The following is a 21,442-nucleotide window of genomic DNA, read 5'->3' as shown; positions in this document are numbered from 1 at the left end:
TCGGATGGTAAGGCCCGACCCGGTCTGTAGGGACGGATCAGGTTTCTCAGGGCCGGTGGGCCTTTGCCTTGCAGTGTCTTATGAGTGATGCAGAGTGATTTAAACGCGATTCGTTCCTGAATTGGAAGCCAGTGGAGGGCTCTCAGCAATGGTTTGGCTGAGGCTCTTCTTGGCACCCCCATAAGGAGCCTGGCCGCAGCGTTCTGCACTTGCTGCAGGATATTAAGTGTGGCCTTTGGTGCTGCCAGGAAAAGGGCATTGCCATAATCCAATCTGGATAAAATTAGGCCTTGGATTAGTAGCTTCCTGGATTGAAAAGGCAGGAGGGGAAGGACTTTCCGTACTGCGCGAAGCAGGCCAAAGCATCCTCCTGCAACTTTCTGGGCATGAGTCCTGAAAGTTAATTGGGGTTCAAACCACACCCCGAGGCTTTTGATTTTCTCTTTTGGTGGGGGCAATTCGCCCATGCAAGGCGGCCAGTACTCTGTAGGCAAGGATGTGAATTGATGGCCCAGAACCATGATCTCAGTTTTAGCTCCGTTCAGTTTGAGTTTTGAGCCAGTCATCCAGGAGAAGATTGCGGTTAAGCAGCTCGAAAGGTTGTCTGAGCATCCCTCCTGTTGTGTCAGCGAGACGACTAGTTGTGTGTCGTCTGCATAGCTGATGGATTTGATCCCAAAAGGGGCTACTACCTCCTCCAGCGGGGCCATGTAAACATTAAACAAGGTGGGGCTCAGGGAGGATCCCTGAGGGACCCCACACTGGAGGGGTGTAGACTCATGATTTGTTTGAGGATGTACATAGGCGCTGGGTCAGAGGGAGAGCCGCTATTCACGGCGGATAGAGTCTTGCAAAAGTCCTCCCTGGTGATGCACCTAAGTACATCCAGCCGGGGACCGGTTGTTGGAAGGGGGGGGGAACTCAGTGGTTAATGTTGTAGCGGTCTGGGGTAGAGTATCAAGTATTCTCTGTATTTTATTATCAAAGAATTCTGCTAGCTGGTCACATCTTAATTTGGTATCCTCGTGTATGGTTGTTGGGGTTGGGATTTTAAGAAGTTGATTGACGATCTTGAATGTTTCAATAGAGGAGTTAGCCGATAGTTTAATTTTCTCCTCAAAGAATGATGCCTTGGTTTTCTGCCGTGCAGCTTTATAAAGTCTCAAGGCCGCCTGGTAGGAGGTTTTGCTGTTAACTGCCCAATCTCTTCTCCAGATGCGTTCAGACTTTTTGCAGGCTTTTCTGAGGTCTCTTAGCTCTGTGGTGTACCATGGGGATTTAAAGATGCTGCTCTTTTTTGTCACCAATTTGAGAGGCAGAACCGTGTTCAGGGAGCTATTCAGCCAATTCTCCCTTAAATGCCCCCTACATGTGTTTGGGTCTTTCTCACCAGCAGAGCGCAAGTCAAAATGGGAGTGTCATATTTATGAAAGAGAGCGATGCCATTCTTTGCAAGATTGTTATGGTTTCGGAAATGCTCTGCTTTCCAATATGGCAGGGGCCTCAGTCAAAGTGTAACATTGATGAGGGGGTTGTCTAGAATAGGGGAGTCCATTAGAGTTCCAGGGTTTCAGGGAAGCCCCAGGCAATGTAAATGATTGTCATCCAGATTATGTTATCTTTTTTATTTGGCTATTCTAAACATCTGCTATCTATCCAGCCCTCCTGGACCTACGATGGACATCAGTGGGCTAGTAGAACAAATTTCTACTGCACAGCAACAATAGAATCATCTCGAGAGGGCAGAACAAGCACACCTTTTACTGATATATAATTGAAGTCCATGAATGGTGTTAAAAGATGGTATTTTGTTTGAAATAAATAGTTAATTCAGAGGCCTTATTTCATAAACAGGTCATCTTGGGGACATCATCTTTGACGGCTCGGTGGGACAGATGTGTAAACTACGTCGAAAACGCCCTCCCTTATCCAGTTGGGAAGATGTTTGTAGATGCCCATTTCCAAGAAGACAAAAAACAAATGGTAGGTTTTTCTTTTAGCAGATACTATGTTGTCTGTGGTTCTTAAGGAGAAGAAAGTTGATATAGGACATCCATGTGTTCCTTCAAAGTATTGTGGAAGTGGAGCTGTAAAAACGCCATTTAAGAAAAGTATTTGATTGATGTGGACATAGAAGAAAAGCGGGGGAAACTGCCTTTTAAAACTCGTTGCTGCTTCAGAATCCCAGATTGGGGTATATTTATGGCTCTCGACCTGTTATGTACGTGTCACAGACTTGTTCTGGAACATCAACAATGCTGGTACTTCCGAATGCGAAACGAAATGTGAATCACGCAGTTTATTTTAAATTGAAATTGAGGTTTAATATAAAAGAAAATCTATCGGTTTTCTGACCATGAACGAGAATAGTTCTCCATTTATTTAGAACACATAACGAAGTCTGCTTCACACGTTATAACGATCCCACATTCATAACTTGAAAATATATTGGTCAAAATAAAACTTTGGGGCAGATTTATTAACACTTTGCTCTAGTAAAAATATCAAAAAATGAGTTGCAAACCGAGGTAGTAGGAATATATTTACTTTCCAGCGCCATACATTATTTGCACTGGCAAGTAGCTGTAAAGAAATGCAAATAGGGGCAGATTCACAGAACTAATCTGAGACAAAATCCTAAACTTACTACGTTTGGTATTCACAGAAGGCGTTTAGTAGTAGTAAAGTTAGGACTACTAACTTTACTACTACTAACGAGACAACATCCTAAACTTACTACTTTTGGTATTCACAGAAGGCATTTAGTAGTAGTAAAGTTAGGACTACTAACTTTACTACTACTAAATGCCTTCTGTGAATACCAAAAGTAGTACGTTTAGGATTTTGTTGCAGTTTAGTTCTGAGGCCCCGTAGTGCTTTGTGACGAGGGGGGCTTAACATGGGTGGTGTATGGGCGTTCGCTCATTTGCCCCTATTGTGGCTAAAGCAAAGCTCTATACAGGAACAATGGTAGACAGTGTTTTGCACCAAGTAATAATGCATCATGGAGGCAAGCGTTAAGGTGGAGAAATCTTTTCATTTCTCCAAATGTGTATCACCACTGCTTGTGTGCTCCACTGTACAACACATACAAGGAGGAATAAGGGTTATTTTTCAGTACAAAACCTATTTTAGACATCACCCTAAACATAAGCAGCCTGTTTGAGCAGCAGTGCAAGGGATAAAAGAAGCAGTGCCCTATATTTGCAGACAGGGCTATGTGCTGTGTTTTCTCCCTTGTGCGGTTCAATGTAGCACATTGGGTTTGGTTGCTGTGCTGCATTTCTCAACTTGCCCCTTCCTGTTATATTGTCTTCTTTTGTGCAGTGTTAGGACAGAGGAAGCCTTTGTAATGCTGCCTATCATTAAAACACTACAAAGTCAGTACTTAATCTGTCGACATGAGTGATGGCAAAAAATGTCTTCTTATGCAGTCAGGATATATTTATTCAGTTTTTAATTGATGGATAATATCACCTAAATCGAGTCAAATTCATATGGTGCATTGCTCCGCGGACTGGCCTCGAGTCATTGTTACCTTATATCACCTGGGGCCAGATGTAGGTAAGTATATTTTACCGATTCATAAATACAGAATTTTACCGATTCGGTATTTATGAATCGGTAAAATAGAAGGGGGGAGATTTAGGTAGAATCGGTAATTGAATTACCGATTCTGTAAGAATCGGTATTTACCGAATCGGTAAATACCGATTCGGTAATGCCCATTGATTCCTATGGGCATTGAAGCCCATAGGAATCAATGGGCATTACCGAATCGGTATGTACCGATTCGGTAAATACCGAATGTTGCAAGGGTGCAGGGGGTGTCACTTTGACACACTCTAGCACCCCGAATTTAGGCATGTGTAACATGTGGCACATGCCATAGGTGTGCATGCACACATGTGCATGCACACCTGGAATCGGTATTTTACCACCCAATTGGATTGGGTGGTAAAATACCGATTCGGTAAGGCCTGTGGGACCAGAAGAGTCCCACCTACATCTCAAAATTACTGAATCAGTAAAAATACATATTCGGTATTTTACCGATTCGGTAAATTTACTGATTCAGTAAATTTACCGAATCGGTAAAATAGGGCCCCTACATGCCAAATACTTAATACCAGTCGGTAACGGCCGAAATCGGCCGTTACCGACCGGTATTTTGGCTCCTACATCTGGCCCCTAATTTTCTCCATGTTAGGTTTGGAGGAAGAGAGTTGAGGGTTTTGTTGGTACCAGGTGAACAGTTCGTTTGATAGCGAGATAAGAGAGCTCAGTGAACAACACCATGCATTATAGACATCTGTGTTTAACCTGAAAGACACATTTGAATTCCGACGAGTGCATTCAGCCTTTTATCCTTCTGAAGCCAATGAAAGAAGTGCGAGTGAGTTGGTTAATAATTAACACCCGTTACCAGGGCCTAGATCATACAAATCGTAGCATATTACATATATTTGTAATGATTATAATAAAGTCACACTATTCCTGATGTGTGTGTCATGGATCTTACTTTGACTGAGTTTGTGTAGCAGTATTAAGTGCATAGTGGGAGTGCAGACTTCACAGGCTGTAGTTCTGAACTTGTTATAGCGTTTAGAGATAGTTTTGAAAAAGGTCCAAACAAATAAACTTTGCTACACTCCATCCAAAGTCTCACAGAGGTCAGAGTAATGAGACCAGAAGCTGTAATTCTATTTCAGGGTTGTCTGAGACCCCACAAGAGAAATTGTCTGATGTCAACACTGTATCTTTGCTCACGTCGTTTTTTATGTCATCAGTTCCATTTTCATGCAATGTGCACATTAAAAAAAATACTTTTCACAGTACTACATTTGTACTTGATACACATCCGCCTGTATGACTTTTTGACAAAAAAATGCACAAGGAATAACATTTGTTCTTTCTATAGAGAAACTATTTGGTAGAGAATGGCTTGACAAAAATATCAGCCTTTTACATAATACATCAATACCTGATAGAGGAAAAATAGAACTTTTTATGCAGTACATTGTGAGGCCTGTTTCAATCGGATTTTTAGTAAATCACTTCACTGCAATCTCCTTGTCTAGGCTACCGCTAGGAATCATTTGCTGTAAAATAAACAGCCCATTTCTGAATGTTGAAGTTACTCACCCAGAATGTAGTATTTTATAGTACCAACTGCCCATTACCTCACATCTCCTGCTGCCCTTCCTAATTCCTGCAGTGGCCTTGGGTGGTGGCTTCGAGGGTAGACTGCAAAACAAACCATTTGCAATAAAACATTTTCAGGGTCTCCCCGGCCCTCTTAACCCTTTAAGTGCTGCCGTCGGCCAACGGTCGCCGCCAGCACTACCTTGCCAGTGCTGCGCACGACCTTTGGCCGACGGGCCAGCATTCGTTCTCCGAACGTTCAGCACTGGGCGCTGAAAGTTCGACGCTGCGAAGGTGTTAAATCTTGATTCTTTTGCTTTGACCCTAACTTTGGGCTTCTTCCCGAGCAGTCTTTCCTTCTGGGGCTTAGCTTACATTGGTGAAGCTGGGTTTTCTAGAGGCTTGAGGCCCCCCTTTACCCTGATTAATGATGTATTTTATAGTCCAAACAATGGCCGGGTGAGCCATTTCTTTCCTTACCTAGGGGATGTGATTCACTGGCTAAGCCACTGCAACCCTTCCCCCTGCAAAATGGCATTGGATAGGGGCAGGAATGGATTACACTAGACAGATGAAGTCAACTTTGTTGTTTGAACTGCGATCACCAAAAGCAAGGAGCAGCAGGAGTAGACCTGGAATTAGAACCACAAATGCTAGCTCCAATTGTCCACCCAGCTAGAAGTGAAGAACATCATTGTGGGTGGCTTTCAGTGAGCACCACTAGTGTGAACACCAGGTATGAAATTCACTGCTATGACATATCCCCAGTAGCGATAAAAAGTTATTAATGAATTCCAGACTGCTCTAGCAAGGTGTGTGAGAGTTCGCAGCTTAAGGGATGATGAGGCAGAGTTTTAAATTTGGGACAGGGAGCAGAAGTCTTGTTGTTTTCAGCTCTCCTATAACCTCTTAATCCCAGCTCAGCAGTTGAAAGCAAAGGCAGATGCTTTTGGGAGTCCCACTTAACGTAGAATTATAGATAGGCAAAAAGTGAAGGATATTTTTCACCTTGGATTTCTGATTGCTCTCGTTCACAATCCCTCAGTGACAAACATCCCTGTTAGTGTTTTTTTCTCATCTGTACAGAAGCAGTTTTTTGAAGGTCCCCCCCTACACTTTACACCCATTTGAACTACTAGCTGCTGCTTTTTTCGACTCTGAGAGTGCACTGAGGCCTGCTAACCAGAACACAGGGCCAGTGCTCTAATCCCTTCCAAAGTGTATGTCGACTTGGCTACTCTCAATTGGCAGAGAGTGACTTACTTATAAGTCTCTAGCACATGGCATCCAGGGCATATAAGACATAGTGCACTCCCAGGGCTGCAGCACTGATTGTGCCACCCAGTGTGTGACAAAGTACAAAATGTTTCCCATCCTGCCACTGCAAACTGGAAGAGCAGTGGTAACACTGCTAGTTCGACCGTGCCATTCAAACCAATGGTAAAGCCCCCACTTCTTTTGACAATATGTGTGAGTCTCTCCCTTAAGGAAGGCCTATCAATCCCTATGGCAGGGAGCTGTATATTATCCAGTAGGACATGTATTTTATATAGATATGACCTAGCAGCAACACTTCCAAATTGTTTTACTGGAGGAGAGTTAGTATCCCCATTGGCTAACCCAGAGTTGCCGGCTGACCACTCAGCCTGACTAACTTCTGAATGGGACTTTGTGTACTGTAAGATATAAAAATAATTGTGGCATTAATCCCAATTGATGCCCAAGTCGAATTTGATGTTGGACCTGACCTTTTTGCAGGGTTGTCCTCAAACATTTTGCCTTCTTCCTCCAATTTTTTCTGACCTGTTTTTGTTGGCTTTAGCACTTTTGACCAGTGCTAAAGAAGATATGCTCTCTGGTGTAAATTGTATTGGTAATTGGTTATCCATGATTGGCATATTTTATTTACTGGTAAGCCCCTGGTTATGTGCACTTTGTGTGCCCAAGGCATGTAAATCAAATGCCACTGATTGTGCCCCACACATGATTAACCCTGCAACTATGTCTTAGACCTCCCACGGCAGAATATGTAACTGCAGTTTTGAACTGCCATGTCGACCTGGCAAGTGCACCTACTTGCCAGGCCCAAACTATCCCTTTTGTTACACGTAAGGCACCCCTAAGGCAGGTCCAAGGTTGCCCCATGGGCAGGGTTCAGTGTATTTAATAGGTAGGGCATTTACTGGTGTGTTTTATATGTCCTGATAGTGAAATACTGCTAATTTCATATTTCTATATTGCAAGGGCCATCTCTTCCATAGGTTATCATTGGAGGAACAATGTAAACTCATACAAGTGTAACTGCCAATTTGAAAGAGATAGAGATTTGGAGTTTGGGGTCCCTGAACTCACAATTAAAAAACGCATCTTTTAGTGAAGTTGTTTTTTAAATTGCGTGTTTGAAAATGCCACTTTCGAAAAGTTGGTATTTTCTTGCTTTATCATTCTGTACCTCTGCCTGCCTGCAGAATCCAAGTCTGGTTCAGACTGACAGTTGGGTTGTTTGTGCATTTTTTCTAGACAGTCACACAAAGGGAGCTAAGGTGTGCCCTGCACATCCTAATGGCCCACCACAAGTCTTATGGGTCCTCCTGAACTAGACTGGTGGGAGGAATTGTCACTAACACCTGAAAAGGGATGTGCCTATCCTCACAAAAAGCTGTCTCTACCCTCCTATAGTGTGTCTGGAGCCAGTTCAGGGAAAGCAGTGTTTTGTGCGCTACAAAGACTTTCTTTCCATTGAAGTTTACCTACTTCAAAGGGAGAAAATGGTATAAATAGTGGATCTGTGACACCATATCTTCAGAACACTTCAGGACTAAGAGGAGATTCTGCTAAGCAGAAGAGCTGGAAAAGCTGTAAGAGGGGAACAGCCACTCTGCTTGTTGCTGTGTTATGCTGGCCTACTGTTTGCTACTTTAATGAAAGGACTGCACTTGGCTTTCTATTTCCTGCTTGCTAAGGTTCTCTAAGGGCTTGTGTGTGCTGTCCTCCTGTTAAGAAGTCTCAGGGCCATCAAAGACTTCAACTGCAGCCACTGAACTCCTCTGCTGGGAGTTTTGACCTACCAAGTGGTGCCAGTTCAAGTTCTGGGCCCTTGGAGATGGCTTTGCTGCAAAGGACTAAGAAAATCCATGCACCACCTCCTCTGGGAGTAAGGAACCAACACATTGCTTTGATTTTCCAGTGCCTCACCTCCCCTGCACCTGTTTTTAATTTTGATTTACACGCATCCCAGGTACTTTGTAATAAAAATGACGGATCTATAGTTTTTTATGGACTAAAGTATTTTGAAACTTTTAAAAGTGATATCTTTGCTTGTGTATGTGTTTTATTTTTGTTTTGTTAGTCTTGTTTTACTCAGATAAATATTGATTATTTTTGAAAAACTGGTATAGTGTTCTTGTGTGATGTTTGCTCTGTGTTACTGTATGTTTATGTACACATGCTTTACTCATTGCCTCTGTGATCAGCCAAATTGCTTGTGCCAAGCTACCAAGGGGGTGAGCAGGGGTTAGCATGGGTGTGTAACTCCCTGATCCTGACTAGAATAAGGTTCCCAACTAGAACTGGGGGCAAGGCACTGCCAACTGTAGACCCTAATTTCTAAAATGACTTTTAAAGAAATGCAGCTTTTAAAAACTCGTTTGTTCAGTGGCCTCGCCCAGTTAGACCATCAGACAGCTTTTTGGCATCCTGGCGAGGAATGTGAATTACTCTCAGGCTTAGGAACATTAGGAGCCTGCTACAGGGCGAGGTGTTATCGCCCCATTGCATAAAGCCACTCAGGGTGTTTGCCCAAAAGGTTAGCTGCAAATGCAAAGATACATTTGGTGGACAAATTGTGATTACAGTCTTAAGGGAATGCCCTTTGTTCAGGTAGACAGTCAGGCAAAGGGAACAGAGAGAGGAGGTCAGTACCCAAACCGGTTTTCTTATGGATCTGTTGTCCACAGGTAGCCACACCTTTAGGGTGGGGTACAAAGCTCCTAATATCCAAGGAAGGGTTCAGACATCTTGATAGTATGCTTAATAGTGCACTCTGGGATTGCTAGATGCCACACATAGCCAGAAAGACATCAGCAAGAAGGAGCAAACCTGGTAGTCAATTGGTTAGTGACTGCATCATCCCCTCAGGGACCTTTCTGGGAATAATTATGGCAGCCCTGTCACTCTGAACCTCAGATCACACTGGAACTGGAGAAAAGACTGCTCTGCTGAACCCTGGACTTGGCAAAGAGGGGCTGCACCATCTGCTGAACTGCACCTGCCACACCTTGGACTAGCGAAGAGAGGACTGCGTTCTTTGCTCCTAGCTTGGGGAAAAAGCCATTCCCAATCCCCAGAACAAATAATTTACTCCATGGGTCAGTCGGCCGGCCCCCTGGAACTAGCACCAGGGTCATCAAAACTGAGGTAGCCCAAACTTGCAAGCCAGTAGCCCCTTCAGGAGAACAATCAATGACTGCCAGTGGTGCCCCAAAAGACTAAACCTCGATGGGCCAAAGTCGCACATAGTCAGATGTCATCTGAATCCAGATTGATCACCCAAAGGGACACCAGCCTCCACCAAAGGATATCGCTGGAACCAATGTGTATGGAGACAGGTAGCCCAGGTGCAGCTGCCATTCAACTGTCTTAAAGAGAGATTTGAGGGACTTCGGCCTCTGTCACTAAAGTTGCCCCACCTGACCTGTGGACTGGGGAATAACTGTAAAGGCACCTCCTGTCAACCACACAGCACCTAGAGCATCCTTGAGCATCTTCCATCTTCTGCCATTCGCAGCATCAGCACTACTCAATTGAAGCCTATGGCGGTTGTGCTGTAAAGTTTGAAGCTTGGCTGAAAACGGCTTTGGTGGGCAGGTAACTGTCCAAATGCTTGTGGTGGACCCCCAGACCTTCTCCCTGTTGGATTTGGTCACACAAGCTTGGTCAGAGTAGTTGAACTTAGCCCTTACAAACGTTTCAAAAGTTCACTAACTTTACAGTTAGCGATGCTTGTTTGCAGTTAAACTGAAATGTACCTTTACTTTACAAATTTGTATCTTCATAACCTTCCAGTGGATTTTGTTCATCCTAGACTCGAAAAAATCATAAAAGTGTAATCTATGTTTATAAATTGGTGTTGGGTTACTTTTGTGTTGTATGGCTTTCTAATTTCGTTGTTTGGTATTGTTAAATGTTTTATATTAGTTCCTTTGATTAAGCTTTGCTTCTCACAGCCATAGCCACCCAGGGTTTGTTGAGCCTACGGTTTTAAAACAGAGCCTGACTGGACCCAAGACTGTTTTTGTAAGTGCACTACATGGTAAGGTCACACATCCATAGCATATAATACCCCCAAATCCTCACATCAAGTGAAAGGTCTCCAGGAAGTTGAAGGAGCCCTAAAGAAGGCATCTCCTTGGATTGAATAAGGTTCTTCACTCTAAACTTTGCTTCATGAAGAAAAGGAGAAGCAATATCAGCCTCCAGATGTAACCAGTCAAAGCAGGCAAATATTTGTTCGGTGCCACACACAAGTATTTAAACGTATTTCACCCTTCTCCATCTTGACCCAATCAGCGGTCCTGTAGGACATGGCGCTAAAGGGACAGCAGAGCAGGGTGGAAACATCTGGATACCCCTACCAGTATCTTAGTTATATCTTCAGATTAAAAACCCCTTCATCCCCTTCATGACCGGCAGGATAGCTTAATGCACAGACCAAGTATGACAGATGAGTCAATCCTGCTTGCATTGAGGGGGTCAGATTCCAGAACTGCAATCCATTCCTCAAACCACCATCCCCACACAATAAACTCCATATGCTTACGGTCAGAAGTTTAAGTGCAAGTATGCCAGATAAGCCGACTCATGCATTCTGCACTCATTGCACTGAAATGAGACAACCTCCCTGCAAGGTTGTTTAAAATGGTTTATTTGAAGTCAATGCTGGGACTGTATGTGCAAGGGTTTTATGAATTATACATAGTAAAGCACACTTACCAGCTTAGTCAATGGGCAGAAGACCAGGACATCAGGTGCTGCTGACACTTTTATGCCTTAGAACCATTATTCCGGAAAGGATCACTGCTGCTTCCATTTATACAGACTCTAGCGATTCCTGCCCCCCTCCCCGCCCCCACACACACTGGAACATGCACGCTAGTCTTGAACTCAAAAGCCTTTTATCTATTTCCATATTTATTGTTTATGCTCCAACATGTGCAATTATATATATTGTAGTGATTTTAATTAATCGAACAGTAAAGAACACTCATTCATTCAAATTCTCACATCGAAAATAATTGTCTATATTGTCCCCTTTCTGATGTCATGCAAGGGGGTAATGTCACATTCTTTACGGGTGCAGCATTAGAATGGTGGAGCACCACACTTATTGGCCCTCTCTATATATGTGGGGAAATGGATGTCTCAACCGAATGTATTTTATGTCATCTTGCAGTTTTTTCTTTCAGGTAGCTTTGGCTTCATGAATGGTGACTAATATTATATTAGTTTTACAAACTTTCATATAAATAAACCTCCTCGGTTTTTGAACCTATTGGCACCAGTCCCTGCAATGCCACCTAGAAACCTTTTTGGGCAGCACACAGAAGAATCAAGGTGCAAAAACATTTGTCGGTTTTCTCCTGCACGTTTCTATCACGTTGATAGTGCTTCGGCCCCATCTTAGAAGAACTGCACAACCTACTTTCGTATTTATCACCTATCACGTATTAGTCAAAATGTAATTCAAACAAACCATTAACGGTATACTACTTTAGCTGTTAGCCCTCAGACATTATACAATTATATGGGCTAATGATTATTGCAAAATGATTTGACATTGATTGACCTATTCATTTGGAAATAATGTGCCGACTCAATTTCTAATATATTTTTATAATTGTTTTGTGATACATATAATAATAATGCATTTTTTGCTTGCAAAAGACTCTGTTGTATCTATACTTGATGTAATTATAATCATCATAAGTGAAACGCAAACAGGTCCAGCATTTCTCCGTTTTGTTTCTGGTACATTAGAGTGCTGTTATTGTCTATACATTTGATTAACAAGTTCTCTTTACAGCACTATTATGCAACTAATTATGATATTGTGGGCTTTTGTAGCACCATCAAAAGCTTTCTTTATTGAATATAGTCAATACTATTCCCGCGGTCTAGAAAGCCATTCAAACATCTTCATGGTTGATTGTATAGGTTACTACTCTTAGCCATCAACCAATCCCGCCTTCCGAACTAGGTAGGATATGCCGCAGGGTCCAATTGCAGAACCAGAGGATACATTTGTAACCTCTACGTAATAGTTGCTAAGTCCCATTATTGCTCTCTGCTCACTGAGAGCACTACCATGAAGCAATCAATTTTCCCTAAATAACTCAATTCCCTTGCATGCAATTTATCTCCGCTTCTGAATATATGAGTTACTTTAATGGAATCGATAACCTCCAAATTAGTTCATTCCCTCGTGTGCTATTTATCCCAGCTGTACAATCCTCGGTTAAATATAGTTTTATCACCAGGTCGACTGTGCCTAATTGTGTCAGAATGAGAAATTAAAGAGGCAAAATGGGAGGACACTGCTAACAGAAAGAAACGGCACCCACACTTTCATTTGTTCTTGCTTTGTAGAAATGATTTTAACATTTCGAGGTTTCATTCTGCACTCTTAATTCGCCTGGAATAAAAAGGTTTTGAGAAACGAGTTTCTATGCAGTGCGATACATATACAATTGGGATTAATACGAAGAATTGACTAAATATTGCTTCGGCCATTTTCTGAAGTGATTTTCTTAAATATCGGAGCTGATTTGGCAATTCTACCCCCTTTATTACTGAACAATGAATTTTTCTCTGCAGTGCCCAAGTATAATGGATTTCTGAGTAATAAAACAAAATACAACTTTCAGTAAGCATAATGGTTCCCATTAAACCCAAGCACTGTTATAAATCATGTCAGATCTGACCCGGTTAAGAATGTCCTGCCATTTCCATCAACCCGCCTTGGAAAAATACCATCAATGCTAATCTTACTACAAAACATTGAGACAAACTCAAGATATCAAATAAAATGGGTCAGATCCATTATGCTTAAAATACATGATTGGCATACAGAGAGAATACAATTGCAAAGTGACATAGGATGGATTCTGATATCTTAGGATAGATATAGCTGAGAGCAAAACAGCATTTCTTGTATGAAATTTGTAGGTACCGCCTGCTGCCTTCCATGCATATGTGCAGAAAAGGCGTCCATTGCCTCTGACATCACTGAGAAAGGCCCCATCTGCAAAATGATTACTTTACCCCAAATCATCTATATACTCCAGAATACTCATATATGATATTGGGGTATTTCTTCCAATGTTTAGAATAGCAATTACACTTATTTATAGGGGAAGGGGTGCACCAACAATAGCATCTGGACCCATGCGCAGGACGGTATACACAGGGGGAATTGCAGTGCTCAATGTAAGGGCATATTATTGAGCATCCCAGCTTCAAATCGTTAAAAAGTGGTTATATGCTCCGAGGGAAAATTCTTCTGTGAGCCTAAACATGCTGGAAAAGGGTGACACTACATATGTGCACTAAGTATATGCAAGCAGGTGTTGCTGAATTTGCTGTTAAAAACACAATGATAAGAGCTTGGAAAAAAGCAACTCTGGCTATGGAATGAAAGTCAGGCTCACTTGGGGTACTGCACTATCAGTGGGTGACTCAATACATGACGAATCCAAATTGAAGGGCTTATGCAGATAAGAGCTGATGAGTTTGTTTATCTATGGTGGAAGACTTAATGGAAGAGGACGAGATTTAACCCGTTACCCGCTGCCGTTTTTTCACGGCAGTGCAGCCGTTTTAAAGAGCAGGCGGGGCTGCGTCGGCCGTTGAACGTGCGCATCACCAGCCAGGTAGTGCTCCTAACGTTCAACGGCCGACGGCAGCACTTAACGGGTTAAACATTCCTCCTGATGCAAGAAGAATATGAGCTGTCTGAATTCTAGAAATTCAAATAGGTACAATAATGCCCTGGCTTCATGCACTATACCAGTGGTTCCCAAACTTTTTTTTGCCTGTGGCTCCCTTGACCCATTGGCCATTGCTCGAGGCCACCCTCTGATATTTTTTTCGAGGGTGGGGGGATGTAAGCTTGGCCTTGGGAATACTTGCATTTTCTCCCTGAAAATAATTGAGATGAAGCTGATGAATGTATTATAATCATATTTGCAGGGGGATTCATATTAATAAGGCGGCGCTTCTTAAAATAATATTCCTAGTTACACGTCTTTGCCCATGCCTTTTTTGGAGTACCCTCTCAAACTTTTTTATCCCACTTACAGTGCTAGATAGCAACCCATATGCATGTAGGACCCATTGCCAAAGTGTTTCTGCGCTTGAGGAATATTTGCATGCACTTCCATTTCTAACCATGCCATACGTTCCAACACATCTATCTCAGCAGGGTGACTCATAGTTTTTAAACCAAATACAGCTTTATTGTTTGTGTCTCTGCCCTAAATTTGCCTCCAAATCAATGCAAGTAAAATACATTCCTCTGATTTCTTTTTTTGAACATCCCTCTTTCTAGCTTCCAAATATTGGCATTATGCCGTGTATGGTTTTTTACTTCGCTGTGCTTAAGGAGAGAGCAGGCCTGTCTGGAAATGTGAATGTACTGAAAGAAATGTGTACTGGAAGTGCCTAAGATTCAAGTACAAATGTCAATACTTATTAATACTTAGTGTCTTCAATAGACACAACAACTCTACTTTCCTGACAACTTGCATTGGTGTAAAATGCATTTGGAAAAAACAAAACTATTAACAAATATGACAAAATAAATCAGGCATCTTCCTCTTACTTTGGGAGTGTTGGAACATGGGGATCCAGTGAAATATGGAGGTCATCTCTCCCGACATGCCATCAATTAAGCACTACGGTTATAGATTTAGACATGTCACTTACAAATCATCGACATCATGCCGGTAAGTCTAATTAGTTTAACCGAAGCCAACAGACCCTTCAACATTAAGTACATTATCATGCTTGGGGCGCGGCTCCACCGGCAAGGTTTGAAGGCTCTCCAGGGACCATGACGCACAGTTTGGGAACCACTGCTCTATACACTTGATGGCTATACCAAATGTAGCCACCTCTGGGGAGCATGGTACTGATGTATGATCTCACAAACAAAGCAGTCTCATTAATTTGCAAGACTCTAATTAATGACATGCCTGATCGCTTGCACAAACTTAGAAATTCCTGGAAAACAGACGTGGCCTCTCTTGAGAAAGCAGCAACAATGCATCCCAGGGAAGTAACTTTTGAAGCAACGCTGTTTCTCATCCATTGAAAATTCTACATGGGACATATTACTACAGAAGTTGGATACCTAAAATGGGCCAGATGGAATCAGATACCTATGTGAAGTACATGATTGAAAGAGGGTACTATTATCGATGCCATATGGAGCTGCAGCGTTCTCCAGCCCTAATAGAGGGAGATAGAAAATGAATTGTCAGTAATGCTAGGCAGCAAAATCCCACTGACTCCACAATTTGTTATTTTGGGACCCTGAATGATGTTGCCCTACGTAGAACTGCACTGCAGTTCTGTTCTTTGGACTCATGACAGTAAAGAGATACATTTCTAAAGAATCGAGAAACCAACACAGCCCCAAAACATGAAATAGCAGGGAGGCATGGAAATATATATGGAGATTGAAAGAGTATTTTACAAAAGTAGAGGGTGCCTTCAGAAGTTTTAAAAGATATGGGACCCATGATGAACACACTGAAAGCCCTGATGAGATTGATTCATTTTTATCCGTAGAATCTGGATATCTGATCAAATGATATGAAACATACCCTCGAAATGTGGCCCTACATGCTTAGGGCATGCCATTTTCCTTTATTTTCTATAGTGGCTCAATCAATATCATACATCAGTGTAATCAAATATGCAATGCGCACAATTATCCAACAATACGAACATTGCATATGCTTAGAATTTGCATAGGGTGACGCACCAGTGACACCATGTCAAGGCTTGTACCCATTTAGTCAAAGCAGTTTGTTTGATTAATCAAAGAAAAAACAGAGCAGATATCATATATACAATTAATCCTTACCTAGCCCCATTCCCTGCCTCTACTCATTTATTAATAGTAGCAGTATTTGAGCCATATTGGATATACCACCTTGATATAAATGTATGCCGATGCTTAAATTTGTTTTGCTTTGACTGTTTGTTTATCTGATTCTTTTGGGGGGGGACATATAGAGAAAAATATATATATGCATTTCACATAAAGAAATGTGTCATGGTATACATTGTCCTCAGGTGGGTGTAATCTAACTGCTAAATTTAGTTTTACTCTTGTGGCTGCTCTGCTCAACATTACTCTGTACATACTCATAATGTCAGCACACTAAACACTATTAACAAATATTCCAAATGCCATTGATCAGTTAGCACTATGACCCTATTATATCTTCCAGACTATCCAGAACTCTGTAGCCATACTCATCTTCAACTTCCCCCACAGAACACACTACACACCATACCTCAGGGAGCTCCACTGGCTTCTGATACACAAATGCATTCAATTCAAAATACACAATCACACATTTAAGGCACTACAACTCATGCACTTCCTATCTGGGAGGTTGCATCTCCTTCCATCAACCACCTAGAGACATCTGCTCTGCCAACTCCTGCTCACACACATCTGACGCATACACAGAACATGATCAGGAGGACGGCTGTTCTCTGACATCACTCCTAAAGAGTAGCACAGCCTCCCACTCCACATCAGAGCCTCCTGCTCTGTTAATGAATTCCACAATAAGCTGAAGACCTGGATTTTCAATTAATCAACCTACCATAGGCACATCTAGGCACACACACCTGCTCAGTGTCAGGATAGCCTTGTGGGTGATAGTGCCCATTAAAAATACACCTGATACATAACATAACATAACAATTTCAAGGTGAAGTCAAATGTGGCCTAAGTTATCATTATCTGTTCATCAGCCCTTTCTGTGACTAACATTATTGCCCAAGTCAACACTAACTACACAAGTCCATGTTTAATGAAAACAAGCATACGCTACTTGGCTGGATTGTCTTGCATCTCAGCTCACATGCCCTCAACAACCCCTGTTGACGTATTGCCAGCCCTCTGACAATGTGTATGTTGATTCTGGGCCCTGAAAAGGGTATTGTTTATCATTCAAAATACAAATTTCGCTCAGTTTGGCAGCCAAAACTATCCCTACTTTTGTATCATACTTTTGGCCAGCAGCTCCTTTCTTCCATATACCTATATTGGGGAGCATAATCACCCCTGATCACTGCACTTTCTGGACTTGCAAAAGACCAGAAGAAGAGTGGACCTGATGTCTGTGCCCCTGAGAGGAGCCCTAAAGGACTGGTCCTGCTCCCTCTTGTACTCAGGACAAAGTCATGGAATTTAAGGGTCAGTTGGCTGACCTGTTTGGCTACAGAGCAACAACAAGATGCACGAGGCCTTGTCCTGGAAGTACACAGCTGGCCAGTGGCAGTTAGACCTAGACTTGACAATGCCTATCTCCCTATGAGTCTCTAAGTGCTTCCTCTGAGGTCCTGGGGGCTGCAGAAGGGTACTCATGTTGTTGATTGGGGCTTAAAAGACAAAATCAGAACATAATCATTGGCTGTGATGAACTTTATTGAGGTATCAGATTTGCACTTCATCATGGTGAGCCTTGAATTGCACCTTGTATATGGCCATGTCTAAACTGGGGTGTCGGAGTGAGCTAAAGAATGATGATGGATTAAACTCAGATCAGTTGACGGGGGTGAGTGCTTGCAATGTTCAACACTCCGTCTATCATTCCCTTTGGTTTTGCTTTAAATTGCACCTTGGTCTCAGTCGACCATGACAATAAAATATCACTGTTTTCCTTTTAGTCTATTTTTTAAAATTAATTTTTGTGATTTTCATTGCTTGGTGTTTTGTCATTTTGTTACAGTTTTGGTACTTTATAAATAATTTAGACATAGCCCTATGTTAAACATGTCCGCTCCATACTATAGCTACCGGGAATTTCAGCTTAAGTTAAGTTTGTGATTTTAAAGGTTCATCTTGACAAGATGATTGTTCCTTGAGGTGGGCAGTCATCCACCTCAAATAATAATCCAATTTCTTACATGCACTGTATAAAAACTTACTGTAGGAAAATGGGTTATCAGTTGGGGAGGATGTAACTCCAGTCCAACAAACAAGTTCAATAAATAAAGCTGAGCTCAACTCCCTTTTCCAGAACATCACACTATAGAACACTAATTCCAAATTGTCAACTTTAGCGGACCCTTCTAAATCAGTCCGAAAATATCAAAGTATGTAAGCTAAAAAGTCAAGATGAATGAAAATAATGACTATCTCAACCTCAAAAATCTCCCCTATTACTTTTAAAGAGTGTTGTCAAGGAAAACAATTGCTGTGTGCGAACCTGCACAGGATTACGCAGGCTCAAAATTAGTTAGAAACTGATACTGAAAAAACATACAATGGTACTTTCTTACTGGATGTCATCTGATTGGTGTACCCTGTGTCATAAAGATCAACATATTGCACACTCCTCCTGTCTCTCTTTCTTCCTTTATAGTTCATATTTTCATTCTTTAGTTGCCCTTCAATGAGTCTTATCAATTAAGAATATCTACTAATAAACCACATATTTTATGAATAGATAATAAACACTCATTGGCACAGCCGAACAGACTTCATTTCAAAATATTTTATTCGTTTTAGGGCATACAAAAGATAAGGGGTAGGTGAGAAGGAGGGGTATTGGGCAGTCATAATGATGAAAGTACGTGTTGTACATACAGCCTAACAGACTGGAAACCACAGTTCAAAGTCAGACCTCAACATTCTTTTGTTGAATTCAACCAAGAAAAGCTTCATGAGCAGAATGGCAAGGCTTGATTTGGATTTTAGTTGTAAATGAAAATCTTCCTACCTCTGGAGGGAATGATAAAAGCAAAGGAGAATCCTCAGACTGACTTGAAGCTGAGAGTTAACTCAATGAAGGAATCTCCGCACTCTGGGTGATGTTTCATCTCAAGTGCGGATATTCTGCCTTGAGTACAGAAACTCTGCAGTCGTAAAGATACTACTCGTAACTCACCTTTGTGAATACTGAAAAGCAGTAACGTTAGACCTTTGGTCTAAACATAGACCGAAAAGCTAACTTTACCTTTGTGAGCCGGGCCCTAAGAATTCTTTCTATTTGTATCAAGCAACACTGACAGCATTCTTTGCACTCATGTTCACTAGGGGAAAATGAAGAGTAGGATTACATGAACTGCTATTTTAGATATTGTTCCTATGGGCTATTTTGTCCCATTTCGTTTTGCAGACACAAGTGCTGTTTAAAAGAAGAAGAATTCTGTTGTTATAGACAACATCTGAACAGAGCAAACAACAACATCCTTTCAATATGGGGTTAAATAGCACATTGGTGCAAATTAGCATTAGCTCAGAAGTGTATTCTACTGAGTGCTTGTATTGTTTAGGGCATTTCTTCCTGATTGGCTACCTTGTATTTACCATCAAGTATAGGTGCCTGATAAGTACATCATCAGTCATACCAAACTCTGTGGATGAAGGGCAGGGAACTAGCTACTAAGCATCAACTGGCCACAGGCAAGTGACTTTGATGCAAGGAATTTACTCAATGTTGCTGATGTGGTGTAGTTGACATGTTCATATTTGGTAATAAATGGGTTCATTATGTTTCATTTTGCCGATTTGATCACTAGAGAAAGCTCAATAAATATTCTACTTTATCCATATTCTTTAGTATTTTAGGAAAATGTTTTCGATTATATTTATGAGAATTCTTGAGGTCGCAGGGACACTTAGCAATCAAATATAAGATTGAAGTTGCTGCCAACTAACACTAGGTACTCAGTCTGAGTTACAAAGTACGCCTCCCAACCATTGAAACACCAGGTAGTTTGTTGAAGAGTCAAGGCCTATCTCCAAGGAGGAGGTGACAAAGATGACATGAGGCACAGGCATCACAGTTGCAGTAGGGAAGGAATGTCCTTCCAGGATTGGGGCATCATATAAAAGAAGGCATTTTGATAATACTGCAAAGTATGAGTAGAAATAGTAACTGAGTAAGGGAGCGCACACACAAATTAAAGAGGTAAAAAAAAAATCCAAGTAAATCCTGTTGTAGGACAGAACATTCTTCTTAGACACAATACATACTGCTTGTGATCACTAACTGTTCATGAATGCTAATCTGTTCATAAGCAAAACAGATCTCAGATGATATTGATGCTGCTGCCAAAACATTTTAACCATTTAAACACTGTTCACGGTCTCTACCAATCACGAATGCCAGAAAAGTTATGAAATCGTGATATACACAAAAACAATCTGTAGGGAAAGGAAGCAAGATTTTAACACAGCAACTTTATCGGTCACTTGAAACGTGAATAATTTGTTATCTGAAAAACCTGTTAACTCGGGGTCAGTGTTCCATCATCAGGAGTAAAAGATGGCTATCAGTGTGTTAGGCCACAGGTACAAGGGCACACACTGGAGCCATGCAGGCCTTCTTCTATATGGATCAAGCTAGCAAACAGGCCAACTGAGAGTGACTCGGAGACACTGCACCCATCTCTCAGGCCACTTAGGCTGGTAATAGACCCACTCTTAAAACACATCATGCAGTCTTGGCAGTACCAGGAAAGGCCAAGTGGTGAGACCCACACACTCTATTAATAGCTATAAAGCAAATATTGGTAAAGGGAGGCACTGCGCTTAATAGGAATAACTGCCTGTCAGCTCACCCACACTAGAAGACAAACAGTTCTAGAGCAACACTTCTGTGGTCTCTGGTGTTCAGTAAGGGGGTCTTTTTTGCTCGCCAGCCTAGATTTCCTATGCATTTGCCTGAGCACTTGTGCAACATAAAGTAGCTCAAATGCCAGCACCAGACAATTTTCATTTACAAAAACGACATAGTGGCAAATGTTAACGCAAGTGCAACAAAAAACTGCTTAGTTTCACTCAGTGCCAACCACCAATAATGTATCCAAAGGATGAATAACGTTCGGGAACTGGGCAAACATTCTCAGTATTCAATGCAAAGACAGAAATACTAACATGGACCAGGATTCTGAAAGGTGTTGGGCAAAGCAGCGCAGCACCCCAAAATCCTGTGCTGTGCTGCGTGACAGGAGGAGAGCTGAAAAACGCCATATTCACAGAGGTATA

At 41.8% G+C, this 21,442-nt stretch overlaps 1 protein-coding gene across 1 annotated transcript in view; it reads left to right on the top strand.

Annotated features, from left to right (window-relative positions):
- Nucleotides 1-21,442, top strand: part of PHEX (phosphate regulating endopeptidase X-linked) — a 1,438,972-nt gene that overhangs the window by 785,242 nt on the left and 632,288 nt on the right. The window contains exon 11 of the mRNA XM_086934549.1: nucleotides 1,855-1,983. Coding sequence (XP_086790675.1) covers nucleotides 1,855-1,983 — 129 coding nt within the window. The remainder of the gene's footprint in view (nucleotides 1-1,854; nucleotides 1,984-21,442) is intronic.

Source organism: Lissotriton vulgaris, chromosome 8, assembly GCF_964263255.1.
Source record: "Lissotriton vulgaris chromosome 8, aLisVul1.2, whole genome shotgun sequence".
Lineage (NCBI taxonomy): Eukaryota > Metazoa > Chordata > Amphibia > Caudata > Salamandridae > Lissotriton > Lissotriton vulgaris.
The sequence above is the reverse complement of the archived record's forward strand: the minus strand, read 5'-3'. Positions and strand labels throughout refer to the sequence as shown.